The sequence below is a fragment of the Macadamia integrifolia genome, chromosome 7 (genome assembly GCF_013358625.1).
Source record: "Macadamia integrifolia cultivar HAES 741 chromosome 7, SCU_Mint_v3, whole genome shotgun sequence".
NCBI lineage: Eukaryota > Viridiplantae > Streptophyta > Magnoliopsida > Proteales > Proteaceae > Macadamia > Macadamia integrifolia.
The window spans coordinates 13,953,569-13,974,266 of NC_056563.1; the positions used below are offsets into that span (position 1 = coordinate 13,953,569).

The following is a 20,698-nucleotide window of genomic DNA, read 5'->3' on the forward strand; positions in this document are numbered from 1 at the left end:
AAAATCATGCCAAACATTAGTCTAACAATCCCTATATAGAAAAATTGTAAGCAAGGCATGCCCTGTGACACCCAAGAACACGGCAAGTACCAGACCCACCTCAGAGATCGGTGGGGTGTCCCCACTAAGAATATGGCAAATACCAGGGGGTTTGAGAGATCGGTGAGTGTGTACAAACTTTAATCCCACATCGCCTAAGGGGAGATTACTGGGCTAGTTAATAACCTCTAGCCTCCTTAACATGGCACAACACGTTTTAAAACCCTGAGACCCATGGGCCAAAGAGGACAATATTGTGCAAGGTTAATGGGGTCGGGGCGTTACATGCCCTGTTTCCAAACAAGGTGAAGCTCATCATCAAGTGGCACTAAAAGAAGACCTTGATATCAAAACCCACAAGAGTTGAAATTTTATGGTTTTAAAGTTTAAAAATTCACGATGGAGAGAGGCTATTGGGGAAGACAAATCATTCAACAAGAAGCTTGCACATAAATACACGAAAGAAGCTTAGAGATACCAAAACTTAGAAGTCTCTCCATGTGCTGACATAAATACAGGAAAGCAGCTTAGAGATACCAAAACTTGAAGTCTCTCCATGTGCTGCAGAATATCAATCACAATTGAGGAAAAACTTCTCCAAAAAAGCAAAACAAACATGATAACATTGTTAATGGAAAATGTCAAGTTGTGACACCTAAGAAGGTCATTCCAACAGGAATTTCAATCCTTATAATTATGCCTCACCATATTCACTTTAAAAATAAGATAAACCCAAGTAGAACCAGAAACCCCACAAGATGCAATGCCCATCCAAAATCCAGTATATTAAAGAGAAATGATGGATTACACATTCTTTGCAACTACTGAATATTAGAAGAAGCATGATTCAAGAACTTCACAAAACATTAATTTAGCAAAGAAGTTAAATGAGAGGAGGATACAAAGCAACTACTGCTTACACCAAGCTCATCTTCCTCAAACAAATCAAAATGGGCTTCAAGCATGGTTTTAAGTATCTCCGATACCGATACGATACCCTTCGATACGTATCTTAAATTTAGTCGGTCGATACGATACACACCGATACGATACATTGAATTTTTTAAATCATTTCGTATCGATATATATCCTACAATACATACCGATATGCATCAATACACCACTAATACACATCAATACGATATGACATGCCTCGATACGACTATAAAAAATATAAAATTGAGGTAAAATGTACGTTTCGGTATGTATTGGTACGTATCGATGAGTATCGGTATGTATCGATCGGTACGTATCGGTATATATCAACACGTATCGGTGAGTATCGATATATATATATATATCGGTACGTATCGGTGAGTAGTATCGTACGTATCGTGATAGTATCATACGTACGGCCTCGGTCATTAATCGGCCAATATGGGTATATTTTTCAGAAAAAAACGAATTTATTTTGCGGGTTTTTGTTCCAAAGTTGCTGTCAGCACAACTTTTCTCTACTAATAAAGTGGATCAAGGTTGGGACCAAAATTTTAATTGCTATGGACAACTACAGACCTTGAATTCTTAGTACGATACCCTCAATTTAGTGTTTATGCATAATACATGTTATCAATAGTTTTTTTTAACATTCTTTATGCAAAAGTGTTTAAAAAAATGTTTCCTATCCATTTATGTGTGTATCTTTAGCGTATCTTAGTGTATCTCCGATACGATACGATACCCTCCGATACGTATCTTAATTTTGACCGACCGATACGGCAACCGATACCGATACTTTAATCCTTGGGCCTTCAAGGCTGGGGAAGAACTTGCAAACCTGTGAAAGATCTGTGCCACTAATTGTTTAGCCTTTATGTCAGCTTTAGCTGTTCTTATTATACCTTCATAGTCCTTAACATTCTGCATCAGACCCAGAAAAGATTTGAATAAATAATTAGCAAAACTATAGACAAGCAATAGTTACAACAACCCTATATCTTTGCACAAAGGAGCATAAATATGGAAGAAAACTAACCTGTGATTTATCCTTGGCTCTGTTGAGTCATTTGCCATACTCGTAGAGCTTCTCGATGTCACTTGTATCTTCAGACCCATCAATCATTGCTTCTTAGGAAAGGCAGACCTCACACAGGAAACATTTACTGGAAGAAAAAAAATTGGGGTAATAAAGGGTTCAACCCTGTATTCAATTTTTTAAGCTTCTCATAAAACAGCAGTAAAGAAGCAGAGACTATCTAGATGGGTTTAAAAAACAAAGAGAAAGAACTAAGAAGTTCCAATTTCTAAGAAGCGAAGAGAAGTGCAAAGAGATGAGAGGGCAAAGACGGTTGAAGTGGCGCTTGGTGGTGGTGATGCCTCGAGGTCGAAACAGGATGTCTCCAAGTTGAAGAAAGGGTATGGCTATACATGGTTGAAGCAGGAGTCTCCAATTATCAGGAATAAGTTACTTTTTTCATTCAGATTTGTTCTTTCCAGTCTGTTCCAGAATGGACAGAACACCAATTTGTTGTTCTGTTATTCTTGTTCTTAAGCTGTTCTTTCTTCCTGTTCGTTCAGCCAAACAAAAGAATGAACCGGATTTACCAAACACATTTTCCCATAGAACATAAGAACAGCAAAAATATTCCCAAGGAGTGCAACCAAATGGGGCCTTAGTGGTTGATGTGCTTTACCATTGTATCTCCCTTATGGAAGCCTATATCGGGTAAGCGGCAGAATGACTAGACAATAATGAGGAGTCCACAGAGATAGCAGTTCCACTGTTGGGGCCTTATCCAGTGTAGAGTTTCACTTAGGGTCTCCTTTCTATAATAAATTTGCTTAGATCAGGTAACAGAAGCAGAATGACTAGACCAGTTTGTTGTATCAAAATAGTGAACTCATTAATAGCAGATCTTCCAACTGCTATTAGGAAATGTACCTCAACGAATAAATGGCCAGAGTCCATTACTCAAATGGCTGGCTGACTTCACCAACAGAATCAGAAATAGCTATCAACAAAAAACATTACTGAAATCCTTAAATATTCAGAGCATTACCTCTCCAATAGTGTTCATTACTACTGAATGCAAAACAGATTATTAGCAATGGCTTTTCAACCTTTATAAATTTTGCCAAATTCATGAGACAGCACATGTTGTAAACTGAAAAGTGACTTTGAATATCAAAAGAATGAGACATTTTCATCACCTCTAAAGCAATACATTTAAGAATTTGTGCAAAACACTCGGTTTTGTGCATACTTTCTTTTCCAACTGAAAATATCCCCCAAAATTGGATTTACAAATTTAGAAAAAAAGTTACCCATCTACCTTCATCTAATATGAGAAAACTCCAAAATAAACTTCTAGTTCTGCAAAACTCCAAAAGTAACTTATCATTCTGCTGCAGTAAAAAACCTGATATGCTCCATTTAAAGTATTGAAGATCTTGAGCCCAGAAGCAATTCAAGAAATGACCTGCTGATACTCTTGCAATGCAAGAGGTACTGCTGGTCTCCAAATTGTCCCATTAGGGCTGTCCATCAGTGCAATACCCACAGCAGCCAAGTCTTTTCTGATTGCATCTGATTTCTCAAACTCCTTATTTTTCCTTGCTGCAGTTCTTTCAACAATTCTCTGTAAAACTTGATCTTCTGTCAACCCTGCCCGTTTCAATGCCTTCTCTCTCAACTGCTGCAAAACCTGCGGGAAACGATTGGAGCTTAAGAGACAAACATAGAACAGCAAACCATATGCCTGACAAAATTGTAATTTCACATACCTCAGAATAACTCGTCGGCATCAGTCCAAGAACAGTCAAAACTCTTCTAGTTTCTTTCTCCAGAGCAGAAAGTGACTCAATACGGCACTCCTGCTTCTTCCCCTGCATGAGTTATGAAATTAGAAAGCCAAAAAAAAAAATGTACAAAGAACACAAAAATAATTATGGATGAATGAGAAATAGGAGAGAAATATGACACCTTACGAGTATGGAGGAGATCATTGATGGTTTTCAATGGGTCAGACAATGCAGCAAAAACAACAGGAGTGTGAAGGTCATCTGACATACAGGTCTTGAAGTCATCGTGGAACTTATTAACACAATTCCATATCTCATGTGGAACAAAGTCCTTCAGGTATGTTCCATTATGTTGGAACAAAGTCTCTTGACAATCATGAAGTGTCTGCAACCATTGGGATATCATGAAATTGCTCCATTACCAAACTGGTGTCTTTAATTAATTATTGCAGATTTGCAGTAACAGTTCACTGACAGTACCATTTGTATGATAAATCTCCTAGTCATACTTATTAATGCATAGTATAAATTCATTTGAGAAAGTAACTTTGTCTATCACTCATTAATTTAAACCAAAAAAATAAAGAATCTCTACTTTATTAAATATAGCGACTCCCTCACATTCTCAAAACTTCCTTGACAGCCATAATATCTGCCACAAAGAAGTTTTTTGTGACACTACAATTTTATGGATGCTTCCAAATCACAACGACTCATGTGAGTTATAGCCAGAGCACATATTTTCCACGAAGGTTTCAAAAGCTTTTAAAAGTGGTCAAAAAGTCAACTTTGGGGGAATTTAATTTAACAGCTGCAAAATACAACCAGAAAGTCAATACATTGGATGAACAAAGTCAAGTGGGCAATTATATGAAGATTTTGATTATTCATCCAACAGTTGAATTGCCCACATCAGAGGTCCACATGGCTCAAATTGGCAGAGCCATTTAGCCAAAGCATTACTTTTAAGTTATAAAGAAACACAATATTGGTTTTTTCTTCTCTTGTTTTCACCGCGGGGGCGGGGGGGAGTGGGGAGGGACTGAACCTATTACAACTAATTCTTGTATAACTTGACTGATTGTGATAATAACTGAAGTTTGTATTACCTGATAGATGTAGAAAAGCCGGTCTGAAGCACTTTCAAGCTGCGAGTCTGAATAGTTTATTGGAGACCGGTAGTGGGTCCCCATCAAGAAAAGCCGCAAAGCCAGTGGATGGTATAGGTCTATTACCTGAGAAGGATCCAATGTTTTCAAATAAAATAAAATGTTTAAGTTGCAAGTTGAGGCAAAATTACAAACTAAGTATTGGATGTAAAGTAGAGAGCCAGGCATCACAGGCAAAACACGTAAGAAATTCTTCAGGGAACAAGTTCCATAATTACCTGCCGAATTGTGAAGAAGTTACCAAGTGACTTGGACATTTTCTCTGAGTCAATAGTGACAAAGCCATTATGTATCCAGTAGCTTATATTGCTTTGGCTACAAGCCGCACAACTTTGAGCAATTTCATTTTCATGATGGGGGAATACAAGGTCCATTCCTCCACCATGTATATCAAAGGAGTGACCAAGATAAGCAACACTCATTGCACTGCACTCAATATGCCAGCCTGGCCTACCAGGCCCCCATGGACTTTCCCAGAATGGCTCCCCTTCCTTTGCAGACTGCAACAAACAGAAGACAAGTCATCACAGGTTTAAAATATATTTTTATACATAGCTACATACATATATACATACATAGAAAGATCAGTGCTCCAACTACTCACTTTCCATAAAGCAAAATCAGCAGGATTTTGTTTCCTGGAGTCCACTGTTACCCTTTCACCTGCTCGATTATCTTCCAATTTCCTGCCAGATAATCGTCCATATCCAGGAAATTTGTCTACAGAAAAGTACACATCTCCATCAACTCTGTAGGCACAACCATTATCAAGAATCTGTGAAGAAACATAGTCAACCAAAGTCAATGTTAAACATTTGTTGACTTTAACAACTAAAACTGGCTCCCCTCATTACAAACAACCAAAACATTATCCCAACTTAATGGGGTCGGCTACATAGAGATTCCAAGCAAGAAAGAGCGCGAGGATCCATGCAAAAAGATTGACGGGTTATGGATAATTATAATAAGTGCCGGCTGCCAACCTGACGCACCACTATAAATCAACCACAGGCTTATAACGACAGACTATAATAAGGTACCGGCTGTCTACCTGACGTACTATATAGATCGGTCAAGTCAGAGCATCCTAAATGTATTACGTCCACCAACAAGACAATCCATCACCCAACCTACTTTTATGAAAAGAGGAATGAGATAAATTCTTGACAGCCCCACTAAACACGAAAAAGTAACAAATCGAAACACACTACTCCGCATCGAAAACTATGTCATCAAGAGACAACTCCACATTGAAAACTAGATATGCAGCTCACAACTCAGGCCATAGGTATCTGTGAATAGCGGCTTAATACACCAACATAAAGCCCACCACCACAAGCAAACCAATTGCAACTCACGTGCGTTACGTCCACCACCAGATCTACTATATTGTAATAAGGATTTGGTAAAAGAAAGCTCAGTAGCCCCGCCAAGCCCACGACCACAAGCAAACCAATTGCAACTCACGTGCGTTACATCCACCACTAGACCTACTATATTGTAATAAGGATTTGGTAGAAGAAAGCTCAGTAGCCCCGCCAAACATAGCAAGGCTCCAAGAACATAGGCCACAAAACCGTGCATGGAAAAACCTTTGCAAGCAACAAACCCACGAGAATGCAACAATCACTTTTAAAAACAAGGAGGCGGGACTCGGATATGTCTGAACTTGCAAGCTTGCAACCTATGTTCTTTGGAGACCCATTTTAATACCAAATTACATAATACTTGTGGCAGGAGACATGCAAAGAAGCTCCGCACCTAGCCATGACTTAGAAACGCAAGGCTCCAAGAACATAGGCCACAAAACCGAGCATAAGAAAAACATTTGCAAGCAACAAACCCATGAACTTGCAAGCTTGCAAACTATGTTCTTTGGAGACCCATTTTAATACCAAATTACATAACACTTGTGGCAGGAGACATGCAAAGAAGCTCCGCACCTAGCCATGACTTAGAAACGCAAGGCTCCAAGAACATAGGCCACAAAACTGAGCATAAGAAAAACATTTGCAAGCAACAAACCCATGAGAATGCCCATCACTTTTAAAAACAAAAGGGGGGGGGGGGGGGGGGGGACTCGCGATCTATCTGAACTTGCAAGCTTGCAACCTATATTCTTCGGAGACCCACATTAATGTCGAATTACATAACACTTGCGGCACATGCAAAGAAGCTCCGCACCTAGGTGCAACATAGAAACGCAAGGCTCCAAAGAACATAGGCCACAAAACCGAAATCCTATGATGTTATCCCATGCATCATAGGATAACTAATAAATGCATCCCTTCCACCATTGGCTCCCCTCATTCTGAATACAAATTTTGAAGGGAATAAAACTTTAGTTGAAACCTATATAGCATTAGCTTCACCAAAGGCTCTCATTCATAAACCTAAATACCTAAATGAGAGGAACTTCAGTTTGTTCATCCTAATTCTCACTACCCAACGTCCCAACCTCAAACTCTTCCTTTTCTAAAACATGCCAGCAGCAACACAATAAATGGCTACTGATCCTTGCCAAAGCTTTCAATCTCATCTTTCAAACCCTTAGATCTTATACCATCCCCAATGGAGACATTTAAGCTTCCCTTGTTACTTAAAACCTTGTGTTGCAACTAGATCACTCCAAGACCTACCTGAAAGAAAATACTTCTCACAAAGTTTAAACAAACTGAGACCTTTCACAAGGGGAGTTAGGAACAAAATGCACTTTTGGATGATAAGTTTCTTGTTCTTGTGTATGGTGAGAAGAATATAAGAAGCTCCAGAGAACAATACAGTACATGCATGAATCAGAGAGGGAGAGAGAGAGAGAGAGAGAACTAAATTAATCACAGAGGATTTATAAGCAGCATTACTTAAGTGCTTGGTTTCTGTACCTCTGTTTCCAAGCATATTAACTGGTATGCACATTTGATCGATTAAAATAGTACCTGTTTAATCATATCAATGATTTGTGGCATGTGATCAGAGACGCATGGTTCCACAGAAGGAGGAAGGCAGTGAAGATGGGCCATATCATAACGGAACTCTTCGCAGAAACGTCTGCTCAAACTTAACGGATCCTCCTCCAGTTCATTCGCTCTAGTTATAATCTACATAATTCCAGCTTTTTTCAGTTTGCATTCAAATCCTGCAGTATAATAACAGTGTAGCCATACAAAAGGTGCTATCCTAAAAACTCACAAATGGATGGGAAAAGAATCATATAAAGTTGATACAACGGCAAATGATCCACAACAGGACAGTCAAAGAATAAATGTGCAGAAGCGTGGATGATACAGAGCACAGTTTCACATGTATAGTTGGGGATGTAGAGAATAGAAGGCCCAACGCATCAAGAACTAAAGAGCATAAATTCAACTTCAAAGAAGCTTGAATGTAGGGATAACAAAAATTGGAGAAGGGTGAAATATATTACACAGAAGGCGTTAATTTCCTTGCTTCAGATCTTCAAAATGGAAAAACTCACAGTTATTAAACCCCAAAATTATATCTACAATCCTCTGGAAACATTGATGTACAATGTTTTAAATAGTAATATTAATGCCTATTAAAAAAAAAAAAGTAATACCCAAAATAATATTTTCAAGACTACCACCCTCTTGCCTTACCCTGAAAAATACATAACATTTTTTGCTGTCTCCCTTCCTAAATTCGCTGACATTCTCTTCTATGTGTAGAAACACACCTATCATGGACAGACATCATATTTTAAGGCACATCAATGTCTGGAGGATGCTGTTGGTCACACTAAATCCAAGAGGACTCATGGATGGAGTTTAATCGTTTGCTATCAGCATAATCATTAATATAGTCATATAAAAACCAACACAGTGCACCATTTCAGCAACCAGCGGAAAACATAAATAACTGCCAAGGCATGTGATTAATGAATAGATATTCTCTAACCAGAATTCCCTAATATGTTCTTCCACCCAATCTATAAGAAATTCCCTAAAATTCAAATTCAGCAAGCAATTCAATTTTATTTCTAAGATAGAACCATCTGTACAGCGACCCATCTTATAGATTGTCCACGACCTATGCATCTGGGGGGAAGAGAGGAGACGCACACCTTGTCATCAACATCGGTGAAGTTGCGCACGTAACAGACTTCGTATCCCAAATACTCCAGATATCTGCCTAGTTTTCAAACAGAAATACAGAGAGAATACTCATTATTCAAAGAGACTGGAGAAGAAGGGGTAAATAAGAACCAAGTATTAAAGCAGGAACTAAATTCTGAACAAAAAGCAGTCATTTTGAGGAAGGAAGCAGTCACATTTTTGTCTGGAGATGGGGGAAGAAACATTCTAACAAATTTCTGGTTAGCTAATCTTAATAAGGGATTTTGATTAAAAACAGACTCCATTAGGGATTCTAGATTGGTGGGAAGCGACCTGTAGAGTATATCGAAGGTTACGTAAACGCGAGCATGGCCGATGTGACTGAGGTCGTAGGCGGTGACACCGCAGACGTACATGCCGACTTTACCAGGAATCTTGGGCTTGAAAAGCTCTTTCTGTCTGGTCATTGTGTTGTGCAGCCAAAGCTCCGAAATGGGCATCTGTGGTTTCCCTCCATTGTCGTTGTGCTGGTCGCTATCAACAGAAGGTTGAGATGGTAGGGAACTGAACCAGCAGAGTTTGTGATTGGTGTCATAGTTGGAGAAGAAGAAACCATTGAAGGGCAGTCTCTTAAGGTGGTTATAATGGTGGTTTTGGAGATGAACCCTCCTCTTAGACAGGGAAATTCGAGAGAGATTGAGGGAGAGCAAGGGCCGAGAACAATTTAGCAGTGTTCCCATATGGCCTTCCCTTACGAAACTCGATCACTCAGGCCTCAATTCATTCGACCCTCTTGGTGAGCTTTGGATATTCGAAAAAGGGCTTTATTATTATTATTATTATTATTATTATTATTTGAATAATTTACAAATTACAACTATTTAACATTCTACCGTAAAGAGTTTATCTCTTTCCTCACTACTTTCGTTTTTTGGGTGTGTGTGTATCAGCAAATCTTTTCTTCCCTAACCGTGAAAGGAGGAATATATTGAAATTGAAAGATTGAGCTCCAATTTGTTCGATGGAGAACGTGGTCTTCCCTTACGAAACTCGATCACTCAGGCCTCAATTCATTCGACCCTCTTGGTGAGCTTTGGATATTCGAAAAAGGGCTTTTTATTATTATTATTATTATTATTATTATTTGAATAATTTACAAATTACAACTATTTAACATTCTACCGTAAAGAGTTTATCTCTTTCCTCACTACTTTCGTTTTTTGGGTGTGTGTGTGTATCAGCAAATCTTTTCTTCCCTAACCGTGAAAGGAGGAATATATTGAAATTGAAAGATTGAGCTCCAATTTGTTCGATGGAGAACGTGGTATAGTGAAATATTGGGAGGGAAATGTGGAAAATATTTCACAGAATACCAAAACTTGGGTTGTTCGGGGGTGGGAGAATGAAAGAAAAACCTTCCAAAATTTGTGAATGGATTAGGTTCACGTATGAGAATGTTTTCGTATATCTTTGATCCGTGAATTTAGAATCTATTAAATGAATAGAGACAAAATTGATTATAAATCTACGAATCGAGGTTGTTCTCGTACGTGAACCCGATCCACTCTCCCATAATTTTAAGGAAGTTGTTTGGTTGTTGGGGTGAGAGAATGAAAGAATTAGGGGTGTCAAGCGGCATGGTTGGTCCGATCTTGGCCGAGCTTAGTTGGACTCGACCAATTTCTAGGGTTGCACTGCAAACATTCGTCTAGCTAAACGGGTTTAGTTTGGCAGGCATAGTACGATTGATAATTGAACTACCATAATTGGGTCTTAACCGGGTTACAGACCTGTTTAACTTTAAACGGGATTTAAACAGACCTTTTTTAAAAGTGCTCTCTTCAATGGGCTTGAAGGAGAATACCAATAAAATGAGACCATAAATCTCAAAATTGAGATAAAAGATTACTTGATTTTATTCTAATTCTATTATGATGATTGAGATTCTAAAATCATCTTCTGGGCAACTTAAGGGTTTAGAGTCTCAAAGTTATGATGCATATCTGCATAATATCTTCATTCTCCACCTCCAAAATTGAAATGAACCACTATCTTTGTTATAACTCATAATAGTTTAGATCTAGGCATTTTTTCGCATTAGTAGTTTAGTAACTCTATTTTATGGGTAGTGACATAGTGTGTGCAAAATTAGAATTTTAATTATAAATAAAAGACGTCTAGTTAGGTTGGGCTTAAGGGAGTCAGTCCAAGTCAAGCACCCAACGGACTTGAGGGTTGAACCATGAATGCCCATTTAATAGATAGGTAGGACTCAAGCTCAACATAATTGTTAATCGGGCCTATTCAAGACAAGTTTTAACCGGTCTAACTTGATCTGGTTAAACGGTGCGTGCCAGAAATTGACACCCTTAGAAATAATATATCTTTCATAAATTTAGGGAACTGTCAGCTTACGTGGCTCACATATTTTCCCACCCCAACCCACTCTAAAGTCCCACACTTATCGGCAGGACTTTGTGGGGAAGTGAGGGCAAAAGTAAACAATAAGGCTTGGCTTTCCATTCCCTTTTGCCATTTTAATCTCTCTCTCACTCTCGGTTTTCACCCGTAATGGCAGAGTTGTAGCCCCGCAAAAGGTCCAATAAGCGTCGTAGGCGCTGTTGGAGCCATTGTAGGAGTTTCTCCGAAAATCTGGGCCCCTTTTTGGGCACCAAGAGGCAACGCCTGCCTTGCGAGAGTCTGAACTCTCTGGAGTTGGTAAATGGTGGGAATTGCCACGAAACCTTAGATGGTGAAGACAAGGTGGTGCTTTATTTAATCGTTTGACCAATTAGGTTATGCATCGAATAGCTAACATTTTTTTTTTTTTCTAATGATGTGCACACTATAGAAAAGGGGAGTAGAAAGGTAAGAGTCAAGAGACTCGAGACTTCTTGGTGAGTGTGGACTTTATGCACCACAACATCACCAAGTAAGGGTGTCAAATCCAGCCCAACCCTAAGGTCTCTTAACTCAATCTAAGCCCAGCCCAGCCCTAGGTCGGGTTGGGTATCTCAGCCCAGGTCCAATCCTGTCAAGTTTAGCCCAATCCAACACAGCTCTGATGAACTGATCGATTACTTGGTTGCTTGATCTTGATGCATTGCAGAGGCCTACGACCAAAATGTTCGTATATGTGTAGATTGTGGAAAATGAAAGACCTTTTTCTACAAGTACCCATTAATAATTATTAGGATATTTATATGATTATATACTTAATAAACATGGTTGGGTTGGATTGGGTCGGGTTGGGTTGAGACGTCAACCCACACCCAACCCAACCTTGCATCGGGCCTGAAAATCTCATCCCTAACCCACCCTTTGGGCTGAAATCTCTTTCAGCCCAAAGGCCTGTTTGGGTTCAGGGCAGGCTAGGGTTGGTTTAGATTGATCAAACTTTTTTGACACCCCTATCACCAAGTGTGCTAGGCAGTTTACTGTCTGGACCAAATGTAGATGTAATTAGTTGTTTTGAGTAGTGTATCTTTATTTCTTTTAGTAAAAAAAAATCGATATACATTAAGGCTGCGTTTTGAACAATATTAAATAGTTAAAAAAAAAAGAACATTTCGTGAAGATTATCGCCAGAAGAAAATAAATCTAATAAAAAAACGTATGTTTTAGATGCCAAGCGAGTGGCCAATCAAATGGAACGTATATTGTACACCATATGCCATGAGTTACCAAACTAATCCCATGCGAATTGAATGGAAAGCATATTATATGTAGTGTACACCATAAAATTAAAATTAAGGGTGTCAATTGGGAATCGAAATCGAATACCAAAATCGATATTGAGTTGAATTAATCGAGTCGAATCGAACTGCATTTAATTCGGTTCAAATTCTGTTTGAGTATGTGAATATGCTCTTTGATTCAGTTTAGTTTCGATTTCAAGTGTAATAACTGTTGGTTAAGACCAAAACCGAACCGAATTGTCTTAAAAAAAAAAAAAAAAAAAAAAAAAAAAACCTAGTATCGTAGTATCATTATGACTCAAGTGGGATTTTTTCAATATTCAATTTTGAAAGTTCAAGAGTGTTTTTTACAATTTATCATCACATATTTATATGCTAAGACAATTTTGGAGTTACCAATGGTCATAAGGCCTATAACTTGAGCCCATTATGGCCTTTGGTCCATCACAGTCATGGGTTCAAAAGTGGAACCGTTTTCATAACTGAATTAAAATCGAAGTACAAAACCAAATTAAAATTGCATGTCAGAACTTAATTGGAAAAGAAATCGAACCGAGTCAAATTGAATTGGCTTGAGTATCTAAATATAGAGTCGAGTCGGTTCTCGGTTCGATTATGATCTACCTTATCATCATTTAAAACTAACCAAAACCAAACCGATTGACACCCTTACATAAAATACCTAAAACAAACTCTAATAACTATTCATCCATAATTTTCTGAGGGGCAAATACTGTCACTTCTTTGTACTTAGCCTCTATTTACTAAAACTTTCTTACCTTAAATTTTTATCTTTTTATTTTTTATTTTTATTTTTATATTTAAACTTTTTCCTTTCCTTCACCCTTGATATTTTTAAATGCTTAGATTACCCTTCATTTTCACTTAATAACATATTAAACTTTTTTTTTTTCTCCATATTGACTGGTTCAAAACAAATGGTTTGAATCAAACCAATTTCTTTCAAAAACCAAAATGTAGTGCAACTGGTGGGACCCACATCATCATTGTCTTTTCAATTTCAAGTTTTCAACTACAATAACCTAACCTCGAACCCAAAATATTTCTCAATTAGAAATGAGAATAGAAAACATGTTGTTTTTGAGTTGCAGTTGTATACTTGTATATCGCTAAGATATCCTTATACTAGTTGAGGTAGAATTGCACAACACTATTGTATGTTCTCTTGTCGCATCAAAGATGATTGGCAATAAAGTTGAGTCGTATCAAACGATATTGTCCTTAACGTTCTAAATGCCCTAATGTATGCAAACCGGGTCGACCATGTATTTATAATTCTAACATAAATTTACTCCATCACGTAGGATGCACTTTTAAATGTACGTAATCACACAGAGAACTTGAAAGCTATATTCATTATTTAGACACTTCAAATACTGGATATACAAGGACTCAGAATGACAGTGCAAAATGTTGAAAAAAACAAAATAATTAATGTTGCTGATGACTTGTCAATTTTTCAATTTCAAACCATCCATAAGAGTGTGTGTATATATATATATATATATAGAGAGAGAGAGAGAGAGAGAGAGAGAGAGAGAGAGAATATACCTTTATATGTATGGGTAAATCTCTACAGATACAGATTTGTCTATACTCATACAATCGTCCCTTTGCACATATGAATGTGTTTATACAGTCGTATATAGGTGTAGACCCATACCTTACCTCATTCATGGTCTAGCCTAGGTTTGCTAGAGAAATATTTTGAAACTTTAATCCAACATTATATACCTTATGAGCCAGCCCCCCAAGCTATTGCAGGGCATTAATAAGTGAATGTGTAACTCTGAGGACCAACATCTCCTTTTCAAAATGTTTAACCTCGAAAGATATTATTGGGCAAGAGATTGTTCACTTTATAAAGAGTAGTAATAGTAGAGAGGGGTGGGATGCTCTTAAACTTAATCTGTCTTGTTTTTTTTTTTTTGGTAAGAAAACTTAAAAACATATGACAAGAGGCTTGGGGATATATTAGAGTTAATTTTCAGTTTCTGTGCTTTTCCGATTACTTTTGTGGTATGATTTGTGTTCTTTTATCCTTTGTGTCCTACTCTATTAATTTAATGGTTCTAGTTTTACTCTTTATTTTGGCATCTCAAGGAATCAAGCAGATGCCCCCTTAGCCCCTACCTCTTCATCCTAGCTATATGGCAATTATCCTGCTTATTGGGTTTTTTAGAATGATTAAGGTATCTCGAGAAACCCTTAAAATACTCACTTTCTATTTGTCGATGATACATTTCTCTTCTATAGGGCCTATATTAATGACATATCCATCATTCTTGCAGTCCTGGACTTATTTCAGAACATTACCGGTCAATCAAAGAAACTTTCTTTAGGAGAAAGACCAGACTTGAGGTGTGATCCCAGAATACTGCTTTGTGTGCCTTACTGTTGTGTCATCAAAATAAGAACAAGTGCCTTTTTAGAGTCTTAGATAGAGTAAAAGGAAGACTCCCTCTCCGGAAAGCCCCCCTCCACACTTAAATTAGCCGAGCGACCCTAATCAAATAAGTCTTGAGCTCCATCCCAACATATTCTATGTCATGTTTCCATTTTCCTCTCAAGCTCTCTCTGTTCCTCTCTAGATAAAATTAATACCCATTTTTGTAGAGGGGCCCCACTTTTTTTTTGATGAAAAACAGAAAAAGTTTACTAGAAATTAGATGATGTAGACATATCTACAGAGGGATTAGTTGTGGTGATAGCGTTCCTAGCTAGGGCAGCAAAATGGAGCACTTGTCTCGATCCAGGACTACATATACAAGTGACCTGTTGCATAGTTTTATATACAGTCAAAAACAGAGGGGCCACACTCAAGGGCCAGCAAAAAGTATCTAGATCAAAAGAAAGCTTCTGAACTTCTTCCGTGTTCGTCCAAATCTCCTTCAACGCCCATCCCCTATTTTGCACATACCTTGCTCCTATAAGAACAGCCCTTGCGACATCTTTCAAGATGGTTTCCTGTCATCACATAATCAGTAATTAGAAAGTGTGTTCTCCCATCTTGAAGTATTCCCACAGCCCATCCTGTGATGTTCCTAGTAACATCAGTGATGATTGCACATATCATTATAGGGTATAAAGGTGAGCAATCAAAGGTAATACCTCGTTGCTGTAGAGGCGGGTGGAAGGTCTTATGTGTTCTAATCCAATTTCCTTGAGTGGGGTAATTTGTGGTGGTATTAATCCACTCACACGCTGGAACGAGAACACTATAGGGTTCAGTTTCGCTTTGTTAAAAATAATGTCATTCCTATGTTTCCTAATGAAATAGCATATGATAATAAAGTTTATGAAGAAATATTGGTGATCCCGCTTGGGAATAAAATCAGAATTAAACAGATACACCAGAAGTCTCTGGAAAGAAATGGCACGAAAATGAGCCGTGTTAAGTCCTAAAAGGCAAGTAGCCCAAATGCGTCTTGTAAAATCGCATGATTAAAAGATATACCAAACAGTTTCCTGTTTGGAATTGCATAAGACGCAGGTGTTTTCCATAGGCACCCATTTTCCTAAAACATCCATTGTTGATAATCCACTGTTGGAAAGTCTCCAAAAGAAAGTCTTAATAGAGGGGCCCCACTTGATAATAAAACTTTACCTCTTATTGCATGGAAATAAGGATTGAAACCCAAAATCTCAAAGGCAGTTTGGGCACTTAGATAGAGACTCCTCTCCAACCCATTTATCCTCTAGGTAAGAGTCCTAAAAGCTAAATATTTCATACCCATTGCATCCTTTAGATGCTAACTTTACTCAGAACGAGGGTTTTGAATGTGGAATAGTATTTTTTTTCTATTTTACCCATCTAGAACAGCCATGTCTCCCCAAATGGCCTAATATCTACATTGATCCCGGGATCGACTCAATTTCAAGCTTATAGCAATGCATCAAAATTTATTGCTACTAGCAAATGGAATGCAGCTTTATAACAATGCATCAAAATTTATTTTTCAACCTATCGAAGCTGAAATTTTTGATAAGAATTTTGGCCATTGATAAATGATTAAATAGAAAATTTGATAAGACTCCATTATGGTCTTATCTTTGGAAATATCAAGTGCACCCAAAATTAAGGGTCCATTTGATAACGTTTCAAGAAACGCATTTTTGCCGTTTCTGTTTCCAGAAACAGCAGAAACGAAGCAAAAAGCGTTTGATAAAACTGATTCGTTTCACTTATTTTTAGAAATAGAAATAGAAATTTTCACTTATTTATGGTTCAAGAATTTATTTTCGCCGTTTCTGGAAACGACTTGTGGCAATTCTTTCACTGGTTACCATCGACTTCTAAAAACATGACTTATCAAACACCTTCAATTCCGTTTCTGTTTCTAGAAACAGAATTTATGTTTCTGTCGTTTCTTGAAACAGAAACGATAGAAACGTTATCAAACGGGCCCTAAGTTTTCTTTTGGAATGTTCTTAAAATGGCCTTTACACCAAAGAGAACTTAAACAAACTTTTCTCGATAACCTCTAGCCTTTTAGCTACATAGAGGAGGAGATGAGGAGCAGACGTGCAGTGAATCCTTTGGAATTAAGAAATGAATCCTCCATGGGAATACCCTTCCTGAAGTTTTATTCCATCTTTTCCATCATCCCAGTATGCTCAAAAGGGATATTTGCTTTTTCACATATGTTTTTTGATTTTATGTTACTTCATTTGGCTATCTAGAAATAGTTCTGTCAAGAATAGTAAACCTTTTAACCCCACTTGCTATACTATTGCAAACAGTAATCAATGGATTCCTAACCTCAATTCCTTCAACCCAATAATATTATAGTTCATGTACTATGGAAGTGGTTAGAAACCCATGGTTTTTTTTTTTGTTAATGACGGGACTAGTCCTGTGGGCTCATTCATACTAAGCCCACAATCGCATGGACCGGGTCATACCGGAGTTGAATGAGAACCATTCAATTTTCACTGAAAGCATTGAAGAGCACTGAACACCTCCGTGTGAGTGGCCCAAGGTGTGTCTAGTAAGAGTCAAATTTAGGACATCTAAATTTACGACTCGTACCAAGTTCGTTGCTCACCAACTACGCTACCCCCTTCGGTTAAAACCCATGGTTAGGATTCAAAGAGTTTTGACTAAAAACTATTGCATCATTTTTTGCGATGAAAGCTTTGAAGCAACTATTTGCTTAGGCTTCATCATTTTCTTAATGGTGAATGCATTTGTATTACCCTACGCTCGGGTTGTGCAAAGAGTGCATAGAAACCGGAGTTAGAGAAACTACCAAAAAGTTGTGGCAAACAAAGCGATTATGGCTCATTTCCATCCCATGTGCCCTGATTGTAAGGAAATTCTCAATCTTTTAATGAAGGGATCGGAGCACTAGAACTGGCATGAGATTTCTTTTGTGATATAGGTATTAGTGATTTGAGAAATATATTTAAATCTTGTATTATGGATAAGGAGAATAGAAGAATGGTTTATTTTGTTGATCAGTTAGTTAGGGTAGCTAGAACCGACTCTATTGTGGATGGTGTATTTTTCTGAAAAAAATTTTATTTGCTTGAATGCAGTTTTATTTTCCTTATTAACACCAAAATAAATAAGTAAATAAAATAACATGGAAAAATGCATTTTTTTATTTATTTATTGAAATTACATTGACGACATTTGTTTTTTGTAACTATGTATCATTTTCACCACGTGGCAACCCAGATGAGGTTGAAATTTTGTATAAAGGAATTTCTATGGTCCTCAATACACATGTCAAGTTTTCATCCAGTTGAAATAAGCTATATGGAAAAATAAACCATTAAAAAATTGGAAAAACTACATGATTACCCACTTATAAGTTTCCTTTTACAAAACTATCCAACTTGTGTTTTAGTTAACAAAAAAATACAAAATCATGTTTGAGTTTACAAAACTACCCAATACAGTGATTCTCCTCCATCGACCTACATTGTTAGACATTTTTACCCCTTACCTGCCCTCCACCCCCATTCTCTCTTCTTCTTCCTTCAACTATGAGATTGCCTACAATCCGGTCCCCTATCGTGCCAGCCATCTCATATCTCATGGCCGAACACCTCGCCCACCTTGCCATCATCATCAACGATGCCAACATCAAAGGCATTGTTGCTGCCAAAAAACCCCGCGAGTTGGTCCTGCACAAGCACAGACGGCGGAAGCTCGGAGCTTTGTCGGGGGTTAGTCCTCCGACGCCCAAGTTAGGGTCGGCCGCACAGTTTTAAGTAAGGGAGTAATGGGTGAGGGTCTGAATGCTTACCTTCTTCCTTCCTCTCGGCCCCCTTATATGGTTCTTCGGGTCTAGGGTTTTTTCTTGTCTTTTCCTCTGTCCGTCTCCCATACGACCGTCCTTCTTGTGGGGAATATTCCCCTCATGCAAGTGACATGATCGAGCGTGATTGAGTCCTTGGAATCCTTATCTGGTGGACGACATGTGTCTCAAGGGCAACACGTGTCCTTTCCCCACCGAGAGATCAATTTGGCTGTATCAGGAGCCCCCTTACTCCCACTAGGAGTTTCTTCTTGTGGGAGTAACCAACTTTTTCGCAATCACCGCTCTTTTCTTTATCATTTCCTTTCTTCCTCTTTTTCTTCTCTTCTTCTTTTTTTTTTTTTTCGGCCTTATTCCTTCGGCCTTAGCCTTACTGGAAACCGAGGCCTGAGGTTGGCCGTGGTAAAGACCTTCGGTCAGCTTGACTCGGCCTTACACCGAGCCCCCTACTGAGGTGAGGACCCTCGGTCAGGTCCGTTCGGCTTTGGTCGAACTACCAACTAAGAGGGGGATCCTCGGTCAGGTCCGTTCGGCTTTGGCAGAACTCCCAACCGAGAGGGGAACCCTCGGTCAGGTCCGTTCGGCTTTGACCGAACTCCCAACCGAGAGAGGGACCCTCGGTCAGGTCCGTTCAGCTTTAGCCGGACTCCCAACCGAGGGTCCCTCGGCCAGGTCCGTTCAGCATTGGCCGAACTCCCAACCGAGAGGGGGACCCTCGGTCAGGTCCGTTCGGCTTTGGCCGAACTCCCAACCGAGAGGGGGACCTCGGTCAAGTCCATTCTGCTTTGGCCGAACTCCCAACCGAGAGGGGAACCCTCGGTCAGGTCTGTTCGGCTTTGGCCTAACTCCCAACCGAGAGAGGGACCCTCGGTCAGGTCCGTTCAGCTTTAGCCGGACTCCCAACCGAGGGTCCCCTCGGTCAGGTCCGTTCAGCTTTGGCCGAACTCCCAACCGAGAGGGGGACCCTCGGTCAGGTCTGTTCAGCTTTGGCCGAACTCCCAACCGAGAGGGGGACCTCGGTCAGGTCCATTCGGATTTGGTCAAACTCCCAACCGAGAGGGGGACCCTTGGTCAGGTCTGCTCGGCTTTGGCCAAACTCCCAACCGAGAGGGGAACCCTTGGTCAGGTCCGTTCGGCTTTGGCCGGACTCCCAACCGAGAGGGGGACCCTCAGTTAGATCCATTCGACTTTGGCCGAACTCCTAACGGAGAGGGGGACCCTCGGTCAGGTCCACTCGGCTTTGGCCGAACTCCCAACTGAGAGGGGAACCCTCGGTCAGGTCCGTTCGGCTTTGGCCGGACTCCCAACCAAGAGGGGAACCTTCGGTCAGGTCCGTTCGGCTTTGGCCGCACTCCCAACCGAGAGGGGAACCTTCGATCAGGTCCGTTCGGCTTTGGTCGCACTCCCAACCGAGAGGGGGACCCTCGGTCAGGTCCGTTCGGCTTTGGCCGAACTCCCAACCGAGAGGGGGACCTTCAGTCAGGTCCGTTCGGCTTTGGCCGAACTCCCAACCAAGAGGGGGACCTTCTGTCAGGTCCATTCGGGGGCAAACCTCGAGGCTTCGTACTCTGACGTGGTGATGCCATTAATGCTCGGGTAGTCGTACCGTCTTTCTCCCTATCTATATAGTGTGGGGGGCCATTTGTGGGGCACTTTTCTTTTCCCTTCGGAGAGCTTACTTTCGGCCT

At 39.5% G+C, this 20,698-nt stretch overlaps 1 protein-coding gene across 3 annotated transcripts; it reads right to left on the reverse strand.

The window, feature by feature from the left end:
* Positions 1–1,784: 1,784 nt before the first annotated feature.
* On the reverse strand, positions 1,785–9,814 carry LOC122083263 (cysteine--tRNA ligase, chloroplastic/mitochondrial). Of its 3 annotated transcripts, XM_042651010.1 has the most exons (11): positions 9,356–9,814; positions 9,031–9,094; positions 7,886–8,047; positions 5,554–5,724; positions 5,168–5,449; positions 4,890–5,015; positions 3,962–4,165; positions 3,763–3,864; positions 3,459–3,683; positions 2,015–2,141; positions 1,785–1,899 (listed from the first exon to the last, which is right to left on the reverse strand). In XM_042651010.1, exons 1-10 carry the CDS (start codon positions 9,760–9,762, stop codon positions 2,139–2,141), a joined length of 1,746 nt encoding a protein of 581 aa, XP_042506944.1. In that variant the 5' UTR covers positions 9,763–9,814; the 3' UTR covers positions 1,785–1,899; positions 2,015–2,138. The 3 variants fall into 3 exon arrangements, with proteins under 3 accessions (XP_042506944.1, XP_042506943.1, XP_042506945.1); XM_042651009.1 differs by lacking the exons at positions 1,785–1,899; positions 2,015–2,141 and having other exon boundaries at positions 3,078–3,683; XM_042651011.1 differs by lacking the exons at positions 1,785–1,899; positions 2,015–2,141 and having other exon boundaries at positions 3,078–3,683; positions 9,031–9,098; positions 9,356–9,482.
* Between the last annotated feature and the right edge of the window lie 10,884 nt (positions 9,815–20,698).